Source organism: Emys orbicularis, chromosome 6 (assembly GCF_028017835.1).
Source record: "Emys orbicularis isolate rEmyOrb1 chromosome 6, rEmyOrb1.hap1, whole genome shotgun sequence".
Taxonomy (NCBI): Eukaryota; Metazoa; Chordata; order Testudines; family Emydidae; genus Emys; species Emys orbicularis.
Genome location: NC_088688.1, coordinates 50,251,009 through 50,277,200, shown reverse-complemented (window position 1 = coordinate 50,277,200; position 26,192 = coordinate 50,251,009). Strand labels below are relative to the sequence as shown.

General features: G+C 41.7%; 1 protein-coding gene across 2 annotated transcripts; it reads left to right on the top strand.

Annotated features, from left to right (window-relative positions):
* Positions 1-25,681, top strand: OCLN (occludin). Of its 2 annotated transcripts, XM_065406632.1 has the most exons (8): positions 1-50; positions 1,485-2,181; positions 5,420-5,581; positions 13,266-13,390; positions 19,479-19,679; positions 23,015-23,186; positions 23,934-23,975; positions 25,580-25,681. In XM_065406632.1, the coding sequence occupies exons 1-8, from the start codon at positions 1-3 to the stop codon at positions 25,679-25,681; spliced, it is 1,551 nt and encodes a 516-aa protein (XP_065262704.1). The 2 variants fall into 2 exon arrangements, with proteins under 2 accessions (XP_065262704.1, XP_065262705.1); XM_065406633.1 differs by lacking the exon at positions 5,420-5,581.
* Positions 25,682-26,192: the final 511 nt, after the last annotated feature.

Here is a 26,192-nt window from a genome sequence, read left to right as displayed (position 1 = left end):
ATGTCATCCAGACCTTTTGAAAGTCCTCCACCTTATCGACCAGATGAATTGTAAATATCCTCTTTTCTGCTTTGGTTACCAATTTAATTTACCCCAGATAAGCAGTGTACATAGTTGGAGTTCATATCTTTAACAGCTCATTTATACAACTGTTAACAGTAGCTGAGTCAACTATCATCAGGTTGCTGCTGTTAGACCAGGGGTGGGCAAACTTTTTGGCCTGATGGCCACATCAGGGAATAGAAATTGTATGGTGGGCCATGAATGCTCACAAAATTGGGGTTGGGGTGTGGGAGGGGGTAAGGGCTCTGGTTGAGGGTCTGGGCTCTGGGGTGGGGCTGGGGATGAGGAGTTCGGGGTGTAGGAGGGTGCTCTGGGCTGGGACCGAGGAGTTCGGAGGGGGATCAGGGCTGGGGTAGGGGTGCGGAAAGGGGTGCAGGTTCCCTGCTGGGGGTGCAGGCTCTGGGGTGGGGCTGGAGATGAGAGGTTTGGGGTGCAGGAGGCTGCTCTATGCTGGGATCGAGGGGTTTGGCGAGTGGGAGGGGGATCAGGGCTGGGGCAGGGGGTTGGGGAGTGGCTCGGGTGCAGGCTCCGAGCGGCGCTTACCTCAAGCGGCTCCCCCGGAAGCAGTGGCATGTCCTTTTTCCGGCTCCTATGCGTGGAACGGGGCTGAGCTGTGTGGTGCGGCCCCCAATCCGGCGCCCTGGCTGGAGCTCGCGAGCCGGCTTAAAACAGCTTGCGGGCCAGATCCGGCTCGTGGGCCATAGTTTGCCCACCCCTGTGTTAGACTGTACCTTGCTGCTTATTTAATGAAAAAGCAAACATCTATCTAACACATCGGGCACATGTAGGGTGTTCTAATAGCTTGTTTACCACTTTACAAGATGCTTTTTGTCTCTTAGATCTGCAAACTAATCAAACATAAAATTTAAACTGTCAATTAGGCATTGCTGCGCTCAGTGTTGCAACAAGTAACTGACTATCAATGGGGTTTAGGCTCCTAAGTGCCTAAATTCCTTTTGAAAATGAGATTTAGGCTTCTAAATCAGTTAGGCATTGTTGAGTGCCATTCCATCTAAATACCTTTACAAATGTGGGCCCTACTATTTTGTATAATAAATACTGCAAATTATCACAATTAAATATTCTTTCCAAGTTTTCCAGAGCACCTATTACTGTAATCTCTAAATGCCAATGGTCAGAGTGGATTAATTTCAACCTTCTTCTAATATTATTTGTAGCTAACCATCGTAAAAGCATCTGAGAGAATAGAATTCCGTCTTTTTGGAGGAATATATGCATTCCATTTAAATTTAGGGGGTCTTCTTTAAAAACTGGCTAATTCTGACCATTTCCTGAATTAGTCTGTTCCTGATAACTTCATAATTTCATTGCATGAGTGTCATGCACTACGATTTTTTTGTAAGATAGTTTTTCATAGCTGGCTAAAAACTTCAGTTGATAATGTTTTCATCTTATTGCAGCAAACCTTCTCACTATGCACCAAGCAACATTACATATGCTGAGGAGATGCGTTCTCAGCCCATGTACTCTCAACCAGCGTATTCCTACTATCCAGAGGATGAAGTGCAACACTTCTACAAATGGACTTCCCCTCCAGGAATAATAAAGATCATGTCAGTTCTCATTATAGTGATGTGTGTAGGCATCTTTGCTTGTGTTGCTTCCACATTGCCTTGGGATCTAGAATTCTATGGAAGTTCCTCTTTGGGATCTGGTGTAGGATATCCTGGATATGGTGGTTTTGGAGGCAGTTACAGTGGCAGTTACGGTTATGGCTCCGGATATGGATATGGTGGAGCCTATGGCATTGGAGGAAATTACATTGAGCCCCGAGCTGCTAAAGGCTTCATACTTGCAATGTCAGCTTTTTGCTTCATTGCTGGAATGGCGATTTTTATAATAAGTGTTACCAACTCAAGCATGTCCAGAACAAGAAGATATTATCTAATTGTGATAATAGTAAGTGCTATCCTTGGCTTCTTGGTATTCATTGCATCCATAGTGTATGTACTGGCAGTAAACCCAACAGCACAAGCTTCAGGATCAGTGTTCTACAATCAACTTGTTGCTCTGTGCAGCCAATATTATGCCTCTACAAATACAGGAATCTTTGTGAATCAATACTTGTATCACTACTGTGTGGTAGAGCCTCAAGAGGTATGTATGCACTAATGTCTGTTTTGTTTTGTTTTTTCCCGTTAGCTAACTAAATCGTACATCTAACACTTTTGAGTACAAAACAGTCATGTACAAAATCCATAGCTAATCTAGCTAAACTTTCTCTGCTCAGTAAACCAACTCCTTCAAATTCTACCTTACCCACTGCACTGAGTGTTTCTAAAATAAATGAAGAGCCTGAAGAACTTTTATATGCTTCCAGGAATATAGTAAACTTCATGAATAGGGCCCTACTAAATTCATGGTCCATTTTGGTCAATTTCACAGTCATAGGATTTAAAAAATCATAAATTTAATCATTTCAGCTATTTAAATCTGAAATTTCATGGTGGTGTAACTGTAGGGGTCCTGACCCAAAAAGGAATTGTGGGGAGGTTGCAAGGCTGGGGGCATTGCAGAACTGCTGGTGGTGGCGCTGCCTTCAGAGCTGAGCAGCTGGAGAGCGGCGGGAGCTGGCCGGGAGACCAGCTCTGAAAGCAGAGCCGCTGCCAGCAGCAGCACAGAAGTAAGGATGGCATGGTATGGTATTGCCACCCTTACTTCTGCGCTGCTACTGGTGAGGTGTTGCCTTTAGAGCTCGGCGCCCGGCTAACAGCCGCCACTCTCTGGATGCCCACAGAAGTAGGGGTGGCAATACCGCAATTCCCCCTAAAATAACCTTGCAAGGCCCACCCCTTGCAACTCCCTTTCGGGTCAGGACCCCCAATTTGAGAAATGCTGGTCTCCCCCTGTGAAATCTGTATAGTATAGGTTAAAAGCACACAAAAGACCATTTTTCATGGGGGGAGGGGAGGGGGGACCACCAGATTTCATGGTCCATGACATGTTTTTTATGGCTGTGAATTTCGTAGCACCCTATCCATGAGCATGGGTGTAATTACAATAATTTAAAATAAATACAAATAGCTTTTAGGAGGTTAAAATAAAGTCCTTTCCTTTTTAACGGTGGTGATTTGTTAGTGTGCCAACCCTTTTTTCTCCTGTCCCATTGCCCTACCACATCCCTGCCCTGTCACAGTAAAAGGAGCTGACTACTTTGGATATTTTTATATGTGAATGTGAGTCTTGTTTCTTTGTCAGTGTTTTTTAACCAGTCTCCTGTATCAAATTTCTATGCACTAATTGCACCCATGCAAGAAAAAAGTCTCACTGATAAGCCATAACCACTTCTTGGTGTCCAATATGACCTGGTGATGATACATATAATACCTTTTAAATAATTCTTTAGCTACTGCAGTCACTAATATGTTGGGCTAATGGAATTTTATAAATTACTAAATTTGAAAACCTGTATTTGATTAAAAGAGCCTGAGATAAATACAACTTGTGCACTGTAGGCCTTTTCTTTAGAATACCACAGTTAACCATATTATTACCTAATCCCTGCATTTCTAAAAAGTAGATTTAATTTTAATTAAATTTATGTACAGAAAAAATCTGAGCTGGTGAAGTTTAATGGCAGAATACAGTAGACTTTTGGTCTCCTGTCCTAATTAGTGAACACAGTTTTCCCTGGTCTCTTGCCTTCTCATGTTGATTTTTTCCCCCCTAGATATAGGTAGATTAATGTTTTGAAACATGTGCGTGCGTGCTCTGTTTAAGGCCCCAAAATGTACTCAAAGGAAAACTGCATGTGGCGTCTGGGGGGGATTACATGAGATGGTGCTTCCTTTAAAGGTGACCAGCATGGGAGGGAGGGGAAAGAAAACTGGGCTGCTGTCCTTTATGCTTTGCAAAGAAGGCCTGAAAGTGTTTGGGAGGTTTTCTGTTTTGTTTTAAACTTTCTCAGAAATTTGGATTCTGTCTGACTGAAAGTATCTGAGGTTTGGAGAACTCTATTGTAAAACCTTGTCTTCACTGGAGGAGAAGATATTTTTAACTTGAGGTAAAATCTTAGTGAAGAGGTGGTTTATAGTTTTTGTACAGGTTATCAAGTCTAAGATTAGGCTCCTCAGTAGGCTTTGACTCAGGGCACGTCTTCACTACCCGCCGAATCGGCGGGTAGCAATCGATCTATTGGGGATCGACTTATCGCGTCTAGTGAAGACACGATAAAATCGATCCCCGATGGCTCTTCCATCAACTCCGGAAATCCACCGCGGCAAGAGGCGGAAGCGGAGTCGACGGCGGCGCGGCAGCGGTCGACTCGCCGCCGTCCTCACAGCCAGGTAAGTCGACCTAAAATACGCAACTTCAGCTACGCTATTCACGTAGCTGAAGTTGCGTATCTTAGGTCGACCCCCCCCGTAGCGTAGACCTAGCCTCAACCTGTTTCAGGGGAAATCTAATCTGACCTGATATCTTGTGTGAAAACTACAAACTGCCTTGCCTTCATTAGGATTTTACCTCAAATTAGTTAAGAACACACTTTTTTTTTTTCCCTCTCTTCCTTGTTCAGTGAAGACAAGGCCTCAGGGTGATGTCAGATGAGCCATGTGAGTGAAAATTGACCTCTCAAGTCACTTTTAGTTTTCATTCACTTTCTTCTTTATAAACCTAATTTAAGTTAAATTCACATTTGGGATCAAGGAGGCCTTTGCTAAAGATCTAACATCCTTGACTCCTCTTCAATAAAGGTATTAAAGCTCTTAGTAAACATGCTTGAAACCTCCTGAAAGGTCCCTTTCTGCTTTTACTGGGAGAAAAAACTTGACTTTCCTAATGTTTCTGGTTTAAAACTTTTTTTTTTTTTTTTTAAGTTTAAAAATTAAAAAAGCAAAAAAGGAGACGCTCAATTAAAAAAAAATCCTTTTCATGTCACCTTTGAGGAATTATTAAAAAAAAAAAAAAGTGTTGACTAGGTGGTGGTCCTGCAGAACAGTTCTCTTCATGTTTCATACAGGCACAGCTGAAATCAGTGCAGGTGCCCAAGATCCATCCGCTTTGATATAAAAGTGTGGGAGGGGGCGGGGGGGGACAGTTTTCCAGCAGGATTTACTCCTCTACTAGTCTTAAATAGCTTCAATTTGGTGGTCTCAGTATGCTCCAAAGCCCATTTATTGGTCTGGAAATTGGGGATGTTCATCTGATGGGAAGATGTTGGACTTTTAATTTGGATTAGGATGCTGACTTATATGGAGGTGGAGGAGACGGCAGCTGTTTGTGGGTGTTTTTCTGGAGGGGGGGCTCTGAAGTGATTTTTGGCACCTTGAATGGATGGTTTTGTCTTTAAACCAAATAATAAATATCTGCTACATATTTTTTTTTTCTTTTTTAGGCTATCGCTATTGTGTTGGGATTCTTGGTTATTGTGGCTTTTGCCATAATCATATACTTTTCTGTAAAGACCCGAAATCAGATGAATTATTATGGTAAAATGAACATTCTCTGGGATAAAGCAAAGGTTTATGAAGAAGATCCCCCCAATGTAGAAGAATGGGTAAGTGTAATATTGGATGCTTATTCTAAACTGGTACAAACCCTCAAATTTCTTCTCAAGGTTTCTATGCCCCAAATTTGACTCACCTCCATAAGAAGTGACATGTAAAACTCCCATTTAAAAAATCTGGACAAAAAATTACCAACAGTGTAATACTAACAGCAACTCTACAATAACAAGTCCATTTGCACATGGAATAGAGCAAAAGCACTTCAGAAAGCCATTGTTAAAGTAGGTGTCTGTTTTCAGCTTCTACAGTGGGTTGTCTCCAACAGTAAAATTATTGTAAAATAATTTACTATCATATTTTAATAAAAATATTCAGGTCTTGTGTGTATTGCTATACTAAATACACCTCTACTTCGATATAACGCTGTCCTCTGGAGCCAAAAAATCTTACCGCGTTATAGGTGAAACCGCGTTCTATTGAACTTGCTTTGATCCACCGGAGTGCGCAGCCCCCCCCCCCCCCCCCCCCGAGCACTGCTTTACCGCGTTATATCTGAACTGGTGTTATATCAGGTCGCGTTATATCTGGGTAGAGGTGTACTCTGTAAACAGATGGTCTGAGGTAATCAGATCCATCTATACAGTGATGCTAAGAACATAGTCAGAAGAGGAAACCCATAAAACTGCAACAGTACTTTGATGTAGTCTCCCAGTTAACCTCTCTGGAAACCTAGCAACTGGGCTGTGAGATCTGTTATCCAATTTTGGGAAACATCCTTATTAACTTTTACTTGTAGTTGCTTTCCAAAAAGCCCAGATTGATTTACTTTGGATTGTTTAATACCTAATACTAAATTTCAGGGGTACTTGATTTCTTAATGCTTGTAACTATGTTCACAGTATTAATTGTGTACCTCTGTAAGTGTGTTATGACTCATGTGATTCTACCTGTGCTCCTACCTGTGCTCATTGGGTAAAGGTCATGAGCCAGGACTGTACTGGGAACTGCTATAAAGAATCATTTGAAGTAAATGTTTCGGTGAGACAGTTTCTGGGTGTGTCTTTTCATTACTTGTTTACTCATGTTTCAAGATGGCAGAAAAGGGAATATATAGGAAACTACCAGTAAAACTTAAAACCCTGATGATTGGCTATCTGATGTCTTTTGTTTGTTTTTTATTTTTGTCAGTATAAAGAGGTGGTAGCCTCTCCATAGTTAAGGTTTCAGCTAGTTTCTGTTGCAAAGGTCTCTTTTTATCTCTTAGAATTTATGGCTTGGAAGATTATTTGGCCAGAAAACTGCCAGATATATTCTGAAAGTAAAGGATAATACATTTATAAACTTGTTTGAATTACATTTTAGAAACTTCTGCTTTAAGTTTCTTTTGTCTCCTCATAGGTCTGTAATAGCTTCTTTTTTACCCCTTCACATTTTCTAGGTAGTTGAATCTCCTTCAGTTCATGTCCTGGCTTTATCTGAAAAAATGAGTTTAACTTATTGTTTTGGGACCCAATCCTACTCTAAGTGATGATGGTGGAAGTTCTTTGCCACTGTAGTGGAAGAATTGGATACTGTGCATGTGAACATGTTGTCCTCTAATGGCTGGCAGTGTCCTAAAAATAATTAGGGCCGTGGTGTTTTTTTTCCTGTATATGATGGTCTCCTTTTAGCTTAAAGTGTAGATGTTTGGTTTTGGATACCAGGCCAAGGTTCCAGTACTGGCTGTGTTGGGGAATGTGGTGGTAGCTTCTTCATAGTTGCCACAATATTCATGATTATTTTGAAAATGGTGGTTTTTTTTGTTTTTTGTTTTGTTTTTTTAATCAATCTTGTAACTCCACACAAAAACAAATCCCCTGAAACTCTTCATCTTAAGAAACTTCTAGGATTAGGTCTCCTTGAGAACAAGAAGAGTCTCTGAACATTTTACATGGAACTAAGTGAGTACTTCTTGAGGTGAAAAGATTTTGTTTTCTGTGTGAAGTTTTTGCTAAGTGTCTTATGTCTCTGTCTGCCCAGAAAAATCTCATTATGACATGACATGAAATATAGGGAGGTCTTGAAATTGCTTTGTTAAAACATTGTTCTATTCCTGATTTTGAAGAAATTGTCATTTTTGAAAAGTAATCATGCTTCACAGCCAATGAGACAGAGGAAGGAAAGAATATAGTGACAGAGACCATTTTTGCCTCTAACTTCCAAACTGAATAGGACTAACTTTCAAAAGTGAAGAATGATTGACAATTACCCCTCTTATTCAGGTTCTGATAGCGCACCCATCACTGTGGTACCTGAGTTCATTCCTCATCAAAATGATCTCTTAATGTAGGATGTGCACAGATTTGTTTGGCAGACTGAGGAGCTGAGGAAACGTGTGGCACAACTGGGCACAGAACCCTCTTAAATTGTGACTTGTTTTGGCTGCAAAGGAAGGCAAAGTCTGTAGTTCAAGTCCCTAAAATGAATTTAAGCTTAAACGCTGCCCAGTCATTTCTCCAGCGTAACAGCTGGGCTGGAAGGGAAGTGTTGTGATTTCCCTTTGAAGTTTCTCTGCCTGTCATCTCAGCTGGTATTAGGACTTCAAGGGGAAGCACACTTCCTTCACAACACACCGGAGGCATGCATCGGGGGCTTGCCTATTATATCATGTTGTTGTATTGAAATTAACCAAATCTTGTATGTGTTCTTAGGACAGCACAACTAATACAGCAGTTCTCAAACTTCATTGCATTGTCACCCCCTTCTGACAACAAAAATTACAACATGACCCCAGGAGGGGAGACTGAACCCACCTGAGTCCCACCGGCGGGGGCCGAAGCTGAAGCCCAAAGGCTTCTGCCTTGGGGTGGGGGCCATGTAACCGTAGCCCTGGGCAGTGGGGTTTGGGTTTCAGCTTCAGACTTGCTGGGGCCCAACACCAGCCTCGGCAACTCCATTAAAATGGCGTCACGACCTAGGTTCCCTGTAAGCTGCGCAGTCGCCATGCAGGTCAACAGGCCCAGGCCTGCCGGAGCTGCCGTGGCTGGGAAGAGAGAGAGCTGGGATGAGTCCTTTCTTCCCACCCTAGCCCCGGGGCAGCCTGCGCCCCAAGCCCTTCATCCCTGGCCCCACCCCAGAGCACACACCCCAACCCTCTTCCCCAGCCCTGAGCTCCCTCACACACTCGGAACCTCTTGGCCCCACCCCACCACATGAAGTTTATGTGCACCAATATGGAGATGTTGTGTCACACATCACCTCCATATTGGTGCACATACAGACGCTCCCTGGGTTACACAAACCCGACTTACGGAAATCTGGACTTATGGAAAAAGTTCTATCCGCTTTTTTTTTTTTTTGCGTAACAGAACACTTGCGTAAGTTGGGGAGCTTCTGTAATAAAATTAATTCCACACATGTGTGAGGAAAAATTAGAGAGAACACTGGTCATGACCCACTTGGGGTCCCGATCCTCAGTTTGAGAACCCCTGAACAAGTATGATATTAAGTGACTGAGATATTAAGTGATATTAAGGAGAGAGATTTTGTTTTTAAAGTTCAGGGTTTTTTGGGGGTGGGGTTTGTGGTTTCTTGTTTTCTTTTTGACTGCTTTATAAAGATGATGTGAGAAGTCTTCTTTTAAAAAAAACAAAGTAGAGATATCAGGCAAGTACAAGTAAAGTCTATTTTCCTGGTCCACTGGAAGATTTCTCGTGGGGGAATGGGGGTCCACTGGTAGAACTGGTTCTGAACTTTCTGATGCAAGTGGTTTTCGTTGGAAAATGCCACTTTGTTGAAAACAAAATGTTTCATGGAAACATAGGAGTTTCGATGAACTTCTGACAAAAGTCAGGCAATGGATGGCTTCCAGTGTCTGCAGCTCTGGGATAGCTTGGCCATGCTTCGCAGCATGGAGCCTATAATACCCTGAGAGCACTGGGTAAGACCTCTCCCCAGAACTTCCCCAGTTCTTTCCTGTTGCTCTACCAGCCAAGTTCTGCCAAAATATCTCCATTCTGATTTGCCATTTCTAGATCTCTACTTCTCCATCCTAAGTAGATAATTTACATTGTTCCAATTATGTGCTGTTTTTCCATGTGTCAAAGTCAATGCGTTTTTTCTGAGGTCTTAGTTCCAACCTCCAAACTCTCATTTGTGACCTAATCAAGATTTGAATTCTTCCTAGCCGTAAAAGACTCATGCATTAGTGAAAACACTGTCAAAACAGACTTAACTGGGAATAACTAAACACTAATGTGGATTTAAAATGCATGACTTCTGCATGAGTTTTCCTAAATTGGACAATTAAATGTTTCCTCTGCTGATAAATCTTGTTGAATGTCTGTCATAACTTTTTGCTCTAATTTGCAATTGTTCATGTGTGTTTGAAGAGGAAAACACGTTGATGCTTTATCTAAATGCAAGCTGTGTTTGTGTCCTGTCCTTTAAAGCTCATGTTGTCCAGAATAAGTTACATTGCTTTCTTAGGCTGTGTCTACATTACAGACCTTACAGCAGCATCGCTGTACCGCAGCAGCTGTACCGCTGTAAGGTCTCCCGTGTAGCCACTGTATGCCGACATAGTGCTGTCCACAACGCCGCGTCTGTTGGTGAAACTTTTGTCAGTCAGGGGTGTGTGTTTTTTCACATCCCTGACCTACAAAAGTTTTACAAAAGAGCTAGTGTAGATGTAGCCTTACTGAAGGACAGTTGCTAAAGGGTGGATATCCAAATGTGTTGCTTAAATCAGTGTTTCCTTGTCATATTTTCCTCCTGCCCTAAAGTCTGGTCTAAGTACAGAGTTGCACTCGCATAATGTAAGGGGTGTGACTTTTAGTAACCAATTTAGTTACATTGGTGTGACTTTGTGGATGCTCTCACATTGATTTAAACCTGGCTTATGTTGGTTTGAATGTAAATTTACAGGGGCAAGCTACATTGCCAGGCTTAAACAGATGGGAATGTACCCACATAGGCTTTCAGTAGTTCAGCTAAATGTAATTAAATTGGCACAAGTTTGTGAAGCCGTACCCTTATTCTTCAAAGATTTTTATGTTGAGAAAGAATTGAGCACTTACGAACAACCTTATTTGGACTTTTATTTAAGGAAATACATCCATTTACTAGCTTGGGTTTTTGTTTTGTTTTATTATATTAATTGTGTCTCCCTCTCCTCAGGTTTTGTTTCTCCCCCCCTCCCCCCCCCCTCTTTTTCCTGTAAGCAGTGTAGTGTAATCTACAGGTGTCTTTTTCTAAGGCAAAAAGTGCAGGCTTTTGTGTGCACTTGAACATTCTATCAGCTAACAGAGCTGACTCCCACAGCTGGGAAGGGAGAAGGAGATAAAAATATTTTTCAAGCTCCTGTCATTGAGCCAATGCACAAACTTTGTATGTGGTTCATCAGTAACACTCATTTTTTACTGCAATATAGGTTTTTAGAAGTTGATGCTGCTTTTTCCCTTGTCTGTAGTGTGTGGGGGAGAGTAAGAGAGTTGAGATCCTACCAGCGCAGCATTCTGAGAGGTTTTGTTTGTCTCTTGCCCACTGCCATCCTAAATTAAGTAGCTTCTTTCTCATTTCTATCTACCTTTCTGGAGCCTTGTCCATGCCAGCAAACTTTGTAGCAGCAATTGACTACTGATGAGAGTAAGGGTGAAAGCTGCAGTGACGCCAGGGCTTGGGCATCTTTACCATAGTATCACAACAGTTGATGTGGTGGCTACAGCCTGAACCTTTGCTATGCTACAACTTCCATCAGTGGTGGTGAATTATATGTATAAATTTTACTAGTGGAGATGCACTTAGGTCTCTTATTTGTTCCTATTCTTTTGTGTGTGTTTCTCTTCCCCCTCACCTTTACTATTGAGTGTCTGTATGGTATGTCTCCTTGCCCCAGGCCATGCTGGTGCGGCCTCTGCTTCACCAGCAGGAGAAGCACAATTAGACTGAACCTGTTCTGGTATGATAAGCACTTTTCTCCTGGCTTAGCAGTTACAGAATGCACTGACTAGGCCATGTCTGCTTTTAGGGTGGCTACATCTGCTGTGATTAGTGGGAACAAAAACATTGGCATAATAGTCCCACGGTAGAATTTGAAAAACTGGTATTGAAGGGGAGATGCAGGATATTGACATCTTGTGCCAACCCTAAACCCTTCTCTATTCATGGAGATCGCTAGTTATTAAAAAAGCAGGGGAAAATCAATTAAATGATATTTTGGAGTTAAAAAAATACTTCTAATGCCATATCAAATAAAATATGGAAGAACATTGACTGTTTTGAGACTCTTCCTTGGAAAACACTTGTATATGTAAAGCACCTGTAGAACTGGAAAAACTAGTTGAGCCACCCTTTTGTTCAAAGAAACCCTAAAGGGATTTCATGCCTGCATATTTTCACAACATTAAAATCTCTAGATATATAGATTAGACACAGCTTTGAGAATAAAGCCCTCTTCTGTCTGAATTGTGAAGGGTAGGCAGTCTGGCAAACAATCAAGTTTCATGTACACAATACCCAAATATAAATTTAAGACTCTATAATGCTTAATGCTGGAGGACACTACAGAGAGGTACATTACAAACATACCTGTCATATTTAGATCCACTGAGTGCAATCTAGTTCATTAGGGGTCCAGTTCGGAAAGGTTCTTAAGCTCGTGCCAAACTTTAAGCACGTGAATAGTTCACTTGACTTTAGTGGATCTACTCGTGTTTAAATAACTTGTTAAATTGGGGCTACAAATAAAGCTGATCACCCAGTTGCTCTAAAAGTCCTATTGTTTCTCAGCCAACTACATTAATCTACTCCTTCTACTCTCATCTTCACACTTTGAAAGCCTGCCTCTTTCAATTCTCAGGTCACTCTTAATGGCATCTTTTAAAGAACTATAAATAAAAGTTACGCTTCAAATGAAACAATCTTCTCCTTCTCTCTCCCCCCCCCCCCACCCCTTCTGTACTATTTCTACTTCCAATTCCAAAACTGCTCCACTTCCTTCAAACTGACCCCCAAAAGAGAGTAGTAATGGGCATGGGGAAGATTAATGTAGTCAACCCTCCATCCATCAATCTGGCACTGATATGAAGCAGCTGCTGAGGCTTACCTGAATATGATAAAACTATTCCATGGTACTGCAAGTGTAAGACTTTTTTTTTTTCATATACTTGTAAGCTATCTTGTTTCAGAAATACCCATGGCACAAATACTTCATGTAACAATGGGTAGTAGAATCAAATTTCTTTAAAAATAACACAAACACAGGACTCTCTTGCTTTGGGCCTAGAGCCTCCTGTGCCAAAAAGGGTGAAACTGCTGTGGCACTAAAGGATTTATTTATTTATTTTTGGTCCTCCGTGGTCCTCAGTGATGTCTAGCATGTGAGGGGTCTTCAGACTACAATCCCCCATGCACACACGAGCTCAGCCCTCAGAAGCATTCAGTCACCTTATTTCAATCTGAGTCTCCACTTCTCTTTGGTCAGTGCTACCCTAGTATTAAAATAGAGCTGATGTCTTCATCGTAGTGGTGCTAGTGTCTCAATCATCTGCTGTACATATAGGAACATTTTTGAATAATTTGTGTAATCCTAGTTCTGAAAATGCTTTCTTTAATTTATTTTAAAAATCAAACAAAACTGAGAGTGAACTGCTAAAGGTGTTTGTTTAAAAAAAAAAAAAAAAGAAGAGAGAAAAGAAAAAAGCTTTCAGCCACAAAACTGAGATGTTGTGTATCTTAATGTCTCTCTTTTACTAGGTAAAAAATGTAAATGCAGAACCAGTAGTGGACTATCCAGATCGAGTTGCCAGTTCCATGGTTTACTCTGTTTCTGAGAAAGTTAACGAAAATCGAGTTTATACAGACACCTACAGAGCTATGCCGTAAGTAAACTGTTCCTGCCTTGTTAATGGATACAGAACACTAGAAGGGTAATAGAAGTGCATTTGGACTCTTGCTCTAAAGAGAGGATCAAATCTTTTTTCTTACTCAGGATTCCCCATGGAAGAAATTGGTGGGATTCTTGCCTGAACAGTTATTGCAGATGTTATCCTGTCTATAGGGTGTTGATTAACTTGTATATGTTGACTTGTTCTTGTGTGTGTCAATTTAATATTATAGTTTTATAAAGTTATGGAAGATTAATGTGAAACTTGTACCTTAGTTTGTAAAAATCAAGCAAACTTACTCACAAGCCTCAGCTCTAAGTATAATTGAAAAGGGTGGTCTCCAGGTTATGCTGTTCTTACTTATTCATAACATGTTTTTGATATAAAATAGTTGCTAGTCAATTTGTTTTCAGATAAACTAGGAATTGACTTTATTTTGTAGTATTTATCCATATTAGTCCCTTTCTGGTGTAAAGATTTTTAGTTGCTGTCTGTCACCTTACATTACACCTTTTATCCTTGTTTTGACTTGCAGTCTCTGGTCCGTAGAGATTACTTAAATTCAAACTAGTATTATGTAGAGTACTAAGAGCCTAGGATAGATTCTTCTAAGGCATTTATCATCTTGGTGTTCAAGCACCAGAGTGTGTGAATATTTAAAGGAGAAAAGAGAAATAAATACTCCTTACCATAAACAGTAGTGGAGGTAGGGGGAATTAAACGGGGTATGCTGATGAAGAAAGATTGCACCTGTGTTTGAAGAAAAATAGAGGGGAACTGTCAAACATAAGGGGTGTGTGTGTGTGTGGGGGGGGGGGTGTAAATTAAATGCATGACATTCAAAGATGGGGGGCTGAAGAGAAACAAATTGCTTGTTTGGAAGTGAATTTATTTATCTACTCAGTCAATCAATAATGGTAATCTAACCAGATTCCTTCTAAAAAGAAAGTACTAAAATCCATTCATTCTAACCCACCCCTATATCTCTTTATCCTTGGAAAAATTATCAGTCTCTCATGTGAGTGAGAAATATGAAGTTTCCTTAAGCTTGTATTGATCTCTGAACTCCTCTTTCCCATCCTGGGGGAGTTAGGGCATGCTACAGAGTCTGTTTGCTTTGTGTCTGGACTAGACGGTGTGTTCTTCAACTTTTAATTACCCATCTGTATCTCTCTTGGGCTCATCTGTGGTGCATGATGGCTGCTCTCCAGACTGGAAATCATGTAGCAAATTCACAACACTGGACTGCTGCTAAAACATGCATATGTTGTTCCTTTTTCTATGTTATGGAGCAGGCAGAAGACTTGGATTGTGCAGAAATTCTGCTTCTAAGCAGGACTTAGTTCTATGCTTGCTCATGACAATGGAAGAGACCCCCCCCTGCCAAAAGTGAGGGGTGTGTGTGTGTGTGTGTGTACACCTGAAAAACAAACCCATGGCTGGGTCTAATTTGAGGTCTACAACCTGTCTGTTTAAATATAATTGTTGTTCTTTGCTGAATGCTTCAAATCAGAACATGTCTCTAAAGACTTTGGATATTCTTCATTGATTGTTACTCTCTCATCATGTGAAAAGAAAATTAGTTGCAATTTGAAGATCTCCAGCAACTGCTTATAACTTAGTTACTGACACAAATTCAAATACTACAGACGTTTCCTTCTCTCTTTCTTGCAGATCACTTGTCATATAGGCATTGATCTTTCAAGAAACTGTTAAATAGTGAACACACTGAAGTGTGAATCAGGCCCTGTACTTATGAAACACATAAAAAATTTTTAAACTAATTCAGAGCAACTGAACCCTGATTCTGGAATTAAATGCCGAATTTGCAGTATCTTAACTTTGCCACTCATAACAATTAGGAGGGGAGTTGGGGGAATTATACCTCTCCTCCCAGTAGACACCTCTTCTTCTGTTCCAGTTCTGCCTGTTTCAGGAAGTGCCAGAGATGATTCTCTAGATGAGCGGTCCCCGAACTTTTCAGGGTTGCGCACAAACCCCCTGTTACTCCTGTCCATGCCCCCTCCCGGAGGGCCAGGGCTCCTGGGGTGGGAGGTACATGGATGGGGTATGGGGGCTGAGGCTGGGGCCACAGTTGGGGGCAGCGCCAGAGCTGAGGCTGGGAGTGGGGCTGGTGGGGCTGCAGCTGGGGGTGGGGTCAGAGCAGAGCTGGGGACGGAGTAGGGCTGGATGGCATTCCCTTCCTGTCCCCCGTGGGGGATGGCCCAGAGCTGTCACGCCGCCCTAGAGGGGTGTGCCCCACAGTTTGGGAACCCCTGCTCTAGATAGTCTTTAGCTGCATAGGGAAAGGAAAACGCTTCAAATTCAGTAGAAATTTTAAAATTAAATTTCTAATAGGATGAAGTCTTATGGCAAGTCTGAATGGAGTCCACTATATCGGTGTTTCTCAATGACAGGTGTGTGGGCCAGCGCCAGTCCCTGAGATCTCCCTGACACAATTTAGGAAGGCAGCAAGCCTGTCCCTGATATCAAAAAGGTTGAGAAATACTGCACTATTTCACTCTGAGATACCTCTTTACCCTCTTTACTTCCCTTCTCTGACAGCTTTGGACTGGGGTGATCTTTCCTTTGTCTGACATAGGTATGCTGGATACAGTTTCCTTCAGAGGAATGCCTTGAAGTCCAGGCACAGAGAATATATTGCTAGTTCTAGGTGATGGTACTGTTTCATCCCACCCGGCACTAGACCCTGATTCTGGTACTGACCCTGGTACCGAGGTCCCAGAAGTGGGCCCCAATGGAAGTGGTGCAGGTGGAGGAAGAAGAGGCATCCCATCCTCTGGGGCTGGCCTCTTCCTTGTCATCCCCGGATGAGGCAGTCACAGGCCTCAGTAACCCGCTGCCTCCGGATGACTTCAGAGCCCATCAAGAGCTCCTGAAATGGGTCACTGCAGACTTGGGTCTGGAAGCTGAGGAGCTGAAGGAGTCTGTGCACAACTTAATTGATATTCTGGCTGCAGCGGCTCCATCCAGAGTGGCCCTGCCAGTTAATGAGGTAGTGTTGGGGCCTGTCAGGGTGCTCTGGCAGACCCCTTCGTGTCTGCCCCATCTCAAAAAGGGCAGAGAAGTAGCACTATGTACCAGCCAGTGGGTTTGAGTACCTGTACTCGCATCTCCCCACTTTTCTCCCTGGTGGCGTTGGCAGTCGAGTGCTACTCCCGAAAATAAGGAGGCTAAGAGACTGGACCTGTTTGGATACACCACTTATTCGACAGGCATGTTACATGTCTCTAACCAGCAGGCTCTGTTGGGTCAGTACGATTTGAACCTGTGCAACTCAGTGGTCAAATTTAAGGACTCTCTGTTGCAGGAGTCAAGGCAGGAGTTCATGGCCAGCCTGGAGTAAGGCAAGATGTGGGGCCAGGACCTCCCTCCTGGCAGCTCTGGATGTGGCTTACTCAGCAGCCAGAATGATGGCATCAGCAGTCACCATGAGACACTGTTCATGGCTCCAGTCATCAGGCGCCTCTCACAAAGTGCTGCAGTCCGTTCAGGACCTCCCCTTCAAGGGTACCTTCCTGTTCTTGGAACAAACAGACTTCAAGCTTCACGGCCTCTAAGACTCGAGGGCCATGCTTTGCTCCCTGGGCCTTTACATGCCTCCAGGAAGCATTTTAGCCCCAGCAGCCTCCCAGATTTCTGGTGCCTCCCAGACAGGAGCTCTTCAAAAGAAAGGGAAAGGGCTATAAATGTTGTCAGCCCCTACCTTCTGCCTCAGCTTTCTAGTCGAACTTGCATAGATAGCCCAGTGAGGTCAGGCAGGCCTTTTGAAGGTATGTCCAAGGATGGCGTACCCATCTCAACTGCAGATCCATCCCCCTATTTGTTTTTTAAACCGCCTGTCACCCTTCCACCTGGCATGGTCTTCATAACATTGGACCATTGGGTGCTCAGCACTATAACAGTTGGTTACACCCTCCAGTAACCCTTTATTCCCCCCCCCATCCCTGCTACCTCCCTCCCCCATCCCTCTTCAGGGACCCTTCTCACAAGCAGATTCTCATCTAGGAGGTGCAAGCCCTCCTACGTGTCGGGGCTGTAGAGGCGGTTCCTCGAGACATGAGAGGGAAGGGGTTTTACTCCCAATTATTTCCTAATCCCGAAGGCCAAAGAGGCTCTAATGGCCCATCCTGGACCTGTGTCACCTCAACAAATATCACAAGAAACTGAGGTTCCACATGGTCTCCCTGGCCTCCATCACTCCCTCCCTGGATCCAGAAGACTGGTATGCCAACCTCCATTTGAAGGACTCTTATTTCCACATCTCCATCTTCTGTCGACACAGGAGATTGCTCAGGTTTGTGGTAGGTCAGTGCCACTACTAATTCACCGTGCTTCCGTTCAGTCTGTCGGCAGCCCCGCGGGTTTTCGCTAAGTGTATGGTAGTGGTTGCGGCCTTCCTCAGACATTGAGGTGTACAAGTCTGCCCATACCTTGATGACTGACTGATCAAAGGCCACTCACAGGCTCAAGTCCAGCAAAGCACTGGCATAATATGGGCCACCTTTCAGGCGCTGGGCCTCGTAATAAATGAGCAAAAGTCAACTTTGGTCCCAGTTTTCGAGAAGAGAGTTCATCAGGGCAGTACTTGACTCCAGCTCAGGCCTATTTACTGGAGACCATATTCCGAACTCTGTCGGACTGGATCTCCCAGCTTGCAACCTACCCTCTTACAACCGCCTGGGTTTGCCTCAAATTGTTGGGTCACATGGTGGCATGTATCTATTTGGTGCAGTACACGCAGCTACGCCTCAGATCTCTACAGATGTGGCTGGTGTCAGTCTACTCCCTGGGCAGGCAGCACTTGGACTTGGTACTCATGATTTTGCTGCCCATCCTAGCTTCACTGGCTTGGTGGAGAGACCTGGGTTCCATACCTTTTGCTGCCATGTATCCGTCGGTAACCTTGGTTTTGGATGCATCAGACCTGGGGTGGGGAGCCCACCTCAACAGTCTCAGGACTCAGGGCCTCTGGTCCCAGGAAGAACTCTCCCTGCAAATAAATGTTGGGGAACTCAGGGCGGTATGCTTGGCTTGCCAGATGGTCCTTCCCCAGATCTAAGGCAAGGTGGTGCAGGTCTTAACAGGCAACACCGCTTCGATGTTTTACATCAACAAGCAGGGAGGAGCTCAATCTTCAGCCCTGTGCTCTAGAAAATCCAGGGAGAGAGCCTATATGTAAACAACGATAGATCATGTAAATAGGAAATTTATTCCTGATGCTTTATACAAAACATGATTATTTGCAGGTACTATCACCATACTGTGAAATTAATTGTTGGTGCATATGCCAGATTTTCCTCACTTTTGCTCACCATAACACTCTATTTCTGTTGCCCACTTCTTCATCTTTTATTCTACAGTGTCCATCCTAAAATGTGATACTCAGGATTGTGTCCAGGACAGTCGGTGTGGGGTCTCAGTTCTTGCTATAAGCAAAATGTAGTTGAGTTTCTAAAATCTTAGGGGCATTTGTACAGCAAAAATGCTAATCATCTAAGAAATTTCATACTCCATGGTTAGGTAACGAATGGATTCCATCCATTTGAAGGACAGCCTTTGACAGACATACCTTTGACAGACCTCTGGGCTACTGCCATTCTATCAACTATTATTTCTATTTTAAACTGAGTGCCATTCTGTAACAGACACACTTTTAAAAATTCACAAGCAGCTTTCTTTGTATAGGGATCTCTTATTATTCTTTAAAAGGTTAGTTGATTACACTTTCAGCCCAGTGTATGTTTCTCAACTCACCAGTTTTAGGTGAAAATGGGAACATGAAATCACAGAGGTGGAGTGATTAAAAATCTGAAAAACTTGCTCCATTTGAGTTTGGAACAAATACATTCATATTTTATATTATAAGCAATTTGTTAGACAAAGTTAGTGAATTAAAATGAGTGACTTTTGTTTTCCAAATACATGTTGAATTTTTTATAGAATAAAAATCCAGATTATTTTGTCTTTAATTGATCCTGTTAATACTTGCCCCGCGTGTATAATGTTGATAATTCAGCCTGAAAATGGCAACTAATGAGATCTTTACTGCTTTTGGTAGGGAGTCTGAAGTTATTGTTCCGTTAATGAAGGACCTCACACAGTCAAATTATACTGGTAACAGTAGTTATGATGGATCGACTAAGGAACCACCACAAAAGAGAAGAGCCGGAAGACGGAAGAGAACCAACTCTGATAACTATGATGCAGATTACACCACTGGAGGGGAGTCTTGTGATGAGCTGGAGGAGGACTGGGACAGGTACTGACAATAACTTCATCAGGCATTGAAATAATACTAACTCCACTGTTTGTGATACTTTAGATGGGCTAACCCTAGTTAATAAGTGTGCTGCCTCTGCTGAATGTGGTAGTGGTTAGAAGCTTGTTGTTAATATAGCTGCAGTGCCACTTCCGTACTGTGGATAGTGGCAGCATAAGGACTATTGGAATAGGAAGGAGGGCCTAGAAAGGTGGTGGGAAAAGAGTTGCCTTTTATACTTGGAAACTTTGCCTTTGAAAGGAATATTTACAGCAGTAGCATTATCTGCTGTTACTTGTCTGAAGTACCCTCTTCCACTGATGCTACTACCTAGAATGATTTCATATATGGTCATTGAACAAGACTTTGGGTGTCTTGGGACATCTGTATTCAGCAGAATGCACCAAGTATATTTGAAGTGTCCCATTTATATTTTAATATTGAGACTGAAGCAGTTAACCAATATAACAGATGCTTCAAAATTTGTTTTATTGAGTTCCTAACGCTGCTCATCAGAGCAAGTCAAGTTGAATGCATACATGCTGCAAGCTCTCCCACAAAGCGGGTAATAAAACTCTTCCCCTCCTCCGCAACACTCCTGTCACTTCAATATTGAAATGCACTGACTTCCTCCCGAGCACACACAGCAAATCTATGCTAAACCAGCTTCCATAGTCTTTAATGTTCTCTCATAGTAAAATCTCCCCCCTCCCCCCAAAAAAGTTTATTCTGCCCTGCATATAGACAAAAACTGACATGCTTTGGGTGATGAAGAAACTGAAATATTTGTTATGGACAGCTAGGACTTCATGCTGCTATGAAGTGGATAGTGCTTTTGAGTGAAATTAGCTGTATTTAATAATAATAATTAATAAATACAAGTGGTCTTTAGACCATGATCAAGTTAATCTGTGGAACACTTGCTAAAAACTGATGGCTATTCCAAAATGAGCTGTTGAGAAGGTGGTAGTGGGATAATATAGTCGAATCCTAACCTGCAGAGGTGTAAGATTTATAAACCTACAAGAAAGAAGGATTAAACCATTCAAACCACTATACACTGTGGTAAAGTTAGCAATTTGCATTTAGGAAAAGCACTTGGGTATTTTGCATTGTAAATAATGTGAATTGGGGAAGTTGGTTCCCGGGAAAATCCAGAAGATGGGAAGAGTACGAACGTTGTGCCAATATTCAAAAAGGGAAAGTAGGATGACTTGGGTAACTATAGGCCAATTAGCCTGACATCAATCCTGGGCAAAATAATGGAAAAGCTGATATGGGATTCAATTAATACTGAATTAAAGGATAGGAATATAATTAGGCTTGGAAAGGTTAGATTTTTATCGATTAAATGTCAATTTCACTGTTCACATGCAAAGCAACAAAAATATTTCCATCAGTAATCATCAAAATTTACAGATGGGTGAAGAAATAAAAATACTGCTTGAGAAATTTAGGCTTGGTCTACACTTACCCCCCAATTCGAACTAAGGTACGCAACTTCAGCTACGTGAATAACGTAGCTGAAGTTCGAAGTACCTTAGTTCGAACTTACCTCGGTCCACACGCGGCAGGCAGGCTCCCCCGTCGACGCCGCGGTACTCCTCTCGTCTAGCTGGAGTACCGCAGTCGACGGCGATCACTTCCTGGTTCGACTTATCGCGTCCAGACAAGACGCAATAAGTCGAACCCAGAACTTCGATTCCCAGCCGCCGAACTAGCGGCTGGGTGTAGACATACCCTTAGTTGATTTAAGGATACTTACTTTGAATATTTGGACATTTGATGCTGACAATTTGTGTTTTAACAGTTGTAAAACTCTAACTTTTTGAATCTCAACATCTGTCATTAAATAATCACCTAACCCCTGCATGACTTCCCGCAATTGTGAAAATGTAATCAATAAAAAAAAAAATGCTTAACAATAAACCATTGATATTATTTTTAAAAATTGAAGCCTAAATATAATGCCAGTTAAATGTGATTTTATGGAATACAGGTCTTGCAAAGACCTGTATTCCTCCAAAATATATAGTCAGATTTGTATAACAAGTTTGATAATATAAGTAACTATGTAGATGTAATATACTTTAATTTTTAATACTGCACGCCATTCTGATTTAAAAAATTGGCTCTATACAATATGAAGAGAGCACACATGAAATGGGTTAAGAACTGGTTAACTGACAGATCTCAGCAAGTAGATATCAGTGGGGAATCCTACTTGCATGAGGGTGTTTCTAGTGGTGTTCTGAAGGGAGCGGTACTAGATCCAATGCTATTCAACATTTTTATCTATGATCTGGAAGCAAATCTGTGGACAAAATTTGCAGATAACACACACATTGTTGGAATGGTAAGTAATGATGACGGAATCATGTGGAACGATCTGGTTTGCTTGATTAATCTGGGCCCATTCAAACAGAATGTGTATTAATAAAGTCAAAAGCAAAGTTACACATCTAGGAACAAGGAATGCAGGCAATATTTACAAAATGGGGGAATGTATCCAGGAAAGCAGTGACTCTGAAAAGGATTTAGGAATCACAGTGAACAAGTAACTCGACATGAGCTCCCAGTGTGGTGCTCTGGCAAAAAGCTAAAACAATGCACAGGGAATATGTAATAGGAGTAGGGAGGTTATTTTACTTCTATACACCTCTACCCCGATATAACATGAATTCGGATACAACACGGTAAAGCAGCGCTCCAGGGGGGTGGGGCTACGTGCTCCGGCGAATCAAAGCAAGTTCGATATAATGCGGTTTCACCTATAACGTGGTAAGATTTTTTTTTTTGGCTTCCGAGGACAGCGTTATATCAGGGTAGAGGTGTATATGGCATTGATGAGACTGACACTTGATTATTCTATACAGTTCTGGGGTCCACATTTTAAGAAGGATATTGAAACATTGGAGAAGGTACAGAAGAGAGCCACAAAAATACTTTGAGGGCTGGAGAAAAGGTCTTATAGTAAGAAATTTGAAGTGATCAGTCTGTTTAGTTTATCAAAAAGGAGATTGAGAGGTGACGTGATTCCAGAATACCTTAACAGGGAGAAAATAGCAAGTACTAAAGGGCTCTTTTAACTTAAAGGAGAAAGACGTAACAGGGACTAAGTAGCTTGCTATGTGGCCCTACCAGTGCCACTAGTTTCTCTGTCAGGAGCAGTAACTTTCATCCAAAACTTAACATGCACTCTCACCCTCCATCAAATGGATAAACAAACGCTTTCTGTTATACAGCTGAAGATAGCCCATACCATATGTAACAAGTGATTTTTTCCCCCCCCCCTTCTTCCCCCCTCCCTCCCCGCTCACCAAATCTTCCCCTAGGGAATACCCACCAGTAACAACAGATCAACAAAGGCAAGCATATAAGCGAGACTTTGACTCTGGATTACAAGAATACAAGAGTTTGCAAGCTGAACTTGATGAAGTCAGTAAAACACTCTCTCGACTGGATAAAGAGTTGGATGACTACAGTGAAGACAGTGAGGAATATAAGGTATTTCCATGGATAACTTGAATGTTTATGCAGGATATCTTGGGGGAGGGGGCGAAGGGTAGGGTGCTTAATTAATGTATGCAAAAATATGTGCCATGTACCAGTGAATGCTAGCTTTGTCATACAAATTACTATGTAGCAAGTAAACTTAGTTAGTGAACTGATCTTGCAAAACTTAATGGATTTGAATTTGAAAAAGGAGCTTTTCAGAATTGAGGTTTTATTAAAATTTTGATGGGATACTGAAGATCTTTGTAAATGGAAAACTCTTACAAATAGGGTGAAAAAAATTCCTGATATTTTGATAGTATGATTATCATATATCTTAGACTCTGCTCCAGAATTCTAGATCTTGGCCTGGGATTAAAAACTATTCATGTACTGGAAGAAATACTGATGATCTCTTCGGTCAATATCAGCATTTTTGTCCAGCCTTGAATATGATTCCCAACCTCCTTTAGATTTTTATTAAATGGGCCTTTCTCCTCTAAGAGAGGATAGGATATATGGTACATGCCAACACAAACAGATTTATAGCTCTAAATCCCTCAGACTGTCTACCAGGCTGACATCCAAAGACTATTTTTACATCCTCTGTAGTTCAACTGCCTTTCTTTGTAACTTTAGATTTTTTCCCCCAAATGTATGGTTAACAACTCAAAACCGTGTAATAGGATGTTAAACCTGTGTTGTTCATAGCACTGACATGAACTGTCCTACTTAATTTAATTTTCTCCCTAATTATAGGTTGCTGCTGATCAGTACAATAGGATGAAGGATATAAAAGCAGTAAGTATCATAAGGTTCTCTTATTCTTGTTTGTTATTTCTAAGGACTTAACTTTTTTGTGGTTTTTTTCAAAAAAAATTCTTCCTCCTTTTCTCCCTGTCCAACTCACATGCAGAGTGACAACCACTGGAAGCAGGTGCCAAGTACTTTTCTTTTAGCAGATCTCTAACTTGGGCTTGAGCAGTAAATTTAAGAAGTCTAACTCTGTCTTGGCTGTTAGTGTAGTTAGTCAGTCTAGTTGTGACTGCTTATACCAGGACTGAAATTGGCCTAAACTACCTCAAAACCTGTTGAGATGCTTCTCAGTATGACCATAATATAATGGGTGTTTGTGGTGAGATGACTCCAGCTATCACAGTACTGAATTAATGGCAACTGAGTAAAGACTTCAATATGCTTAAAGCATTTTCTAGGCAGACAGAATGCCCATTAAATAGCAGGACTAATAAAGCACTGGCAAAGGTTAAGTGTGGGGCAAGATTCCCTTGTCCCTCAATCCTAATATGCAACATTCCTGATTTTCAAGTATTGGGCTTCTCCTGATTTAGTCTGTCAAATTCTGTGCGTTTGTAGGCAAACTTTGGTAAGGGACTAAGATTGCATTGGCAGGGAGATACTGAATGGATAAACAGGTCTTTCCTATCTTTGCTGGTTTTATCTTTGTAGAAGTTAAGTAACAGTTCAACTCTTACCTAATCAAAATCTGAAACTTCTGCATACATGAGAGAACAGTATCTTCTGATTGTCACTTTTGAAACAATAGATGAAATGTTGCCAACTCACAACTCTATAGCAAGTCTCATGATATTTAGTGTCAGTCTTAATGCCCCAGTTGATAGAACTAGTTTATTACATGAGATTGTCAGCTTTTTAGTAAAATAGTTTCTAACCCTCATGACTGCAGAACAAAGCTTTAAAAACGAACACTGAATGCTCAAAGAAAGAACACAAGGCAAATAGTTTCAACTCCAGTACTGCCAACCTCAAGGTTTTAAAAATTGTTAGCGCCACCTCCCCCCCACCCCCAATCCCAAAAAGAGACTATGTACTTCCTAGGTATTTGCAATATTTTTGCTACTGGTACTTGGGGAAGCTGCTTTGGACCTTGCATAGGACGGCTGGTTGCAACTCCTCTCTCTTGATCAGACTGTGTCTGGGCTTATTTACATATGATTCTCTACTTGGTGGTCACCAATACACATATTTGTGTGTGTGGTTTCTTTCCTCCTCCTCTCCCCCCAAACCTTGGAAGTTCCTATAAGAATGGATTCTTCTTACAGCAGGCTAGTTAAGCTGGTAAAGCAACTGGAGTACTTTTTTACAGTACAAAAGTAACTTAAGAGTCCAAGTGTTTATCATTATACAAACTGCCAGAATTGTGTGTAAACAGATGAGCTGCTTAGATTCCTGGGTACCTTTTTCAGATAGGACTCAAACTGATATTTACTGACTTTTATAACTGAGATTTATAATTTTATTTAAAATGGATTTTTATATTAATGTGCAGCCCTAGAGCACTTTTCATATGAAAAAATTACTTTTAGACACTTGTAGAGAATTCTGGTTGGTCTAATGCCACATTTGGTTTGTGTTTTTGTTTTTAGTCAGCAGACTATAAGAACAAAAAGGCACAGTGCAAGAAACTGAAGAGTAAACTGTCGCACGTAAAAAGGATGGTCAGTGATTATGACAATCGGAGATCATAGAGGAGAAAAGAAGGAAACAAATTAGAATCACTAAATAGGTTATGTCCAGTTTTGTAACAATGGGATATAAAATGGCTTTGGTTGCAGCTGAGAAGCAAAACCCCTTTTGTCTTATTGGTTAAAAAACAAACAAAAACCCACCCCACCAACAGCCTCAGTTTTAGTTACCTCAATGTAACAAATTTTGATACCTTGTTTACTATCGAGTACAGCCTCTAACAAACCAGACAAGGAATCTGTTCTATTTGAAGCCTGGCATTTTTGCCTGGGAACAATTCAGGTCCAAGGTTTGTTATCTAAAAGTTTGACTTATTTAGTATTAAGTTGCAGACTTCTCTCTCTTCCTCAACAGTGGTTGAGGACTTTAAATATGATTGCCCTTGTCTGCATATTGACTCATTCCCCAGCTTTGTTCTCTACTCCATATGGTATGCCCTAATTTTGAAAAGCAGTTTCCAGATAATGCTGCATCTCTTCTGGCTCCTAATTGCAACACATTTGGATCTGTGTT

Bases quoted from the DNA above. Each gene is read 5' to 3' on its own strand.
- OCLN (XM_065406632.1), top strand. From the start codon at position 1: ATGTCATCCAGACCTTTTGAAAGTCCTCCACCTTATCGACCAGATGAA. The intron at 2,182-5,419 runs GTATGTATGCAC...TTTCTTTTTTAG, and splicing joins GTGTGGTAGAGCCTCAAGAG to GCTATCGCTATTGTGTTGGG. The intron at 19,680-23,014 runs GTACTGACAATA...ATCTTCCCCTAG, and splicing joins CTGGAGGAGGACTGGGACAG to GGAATACCCACCAGTAACAA.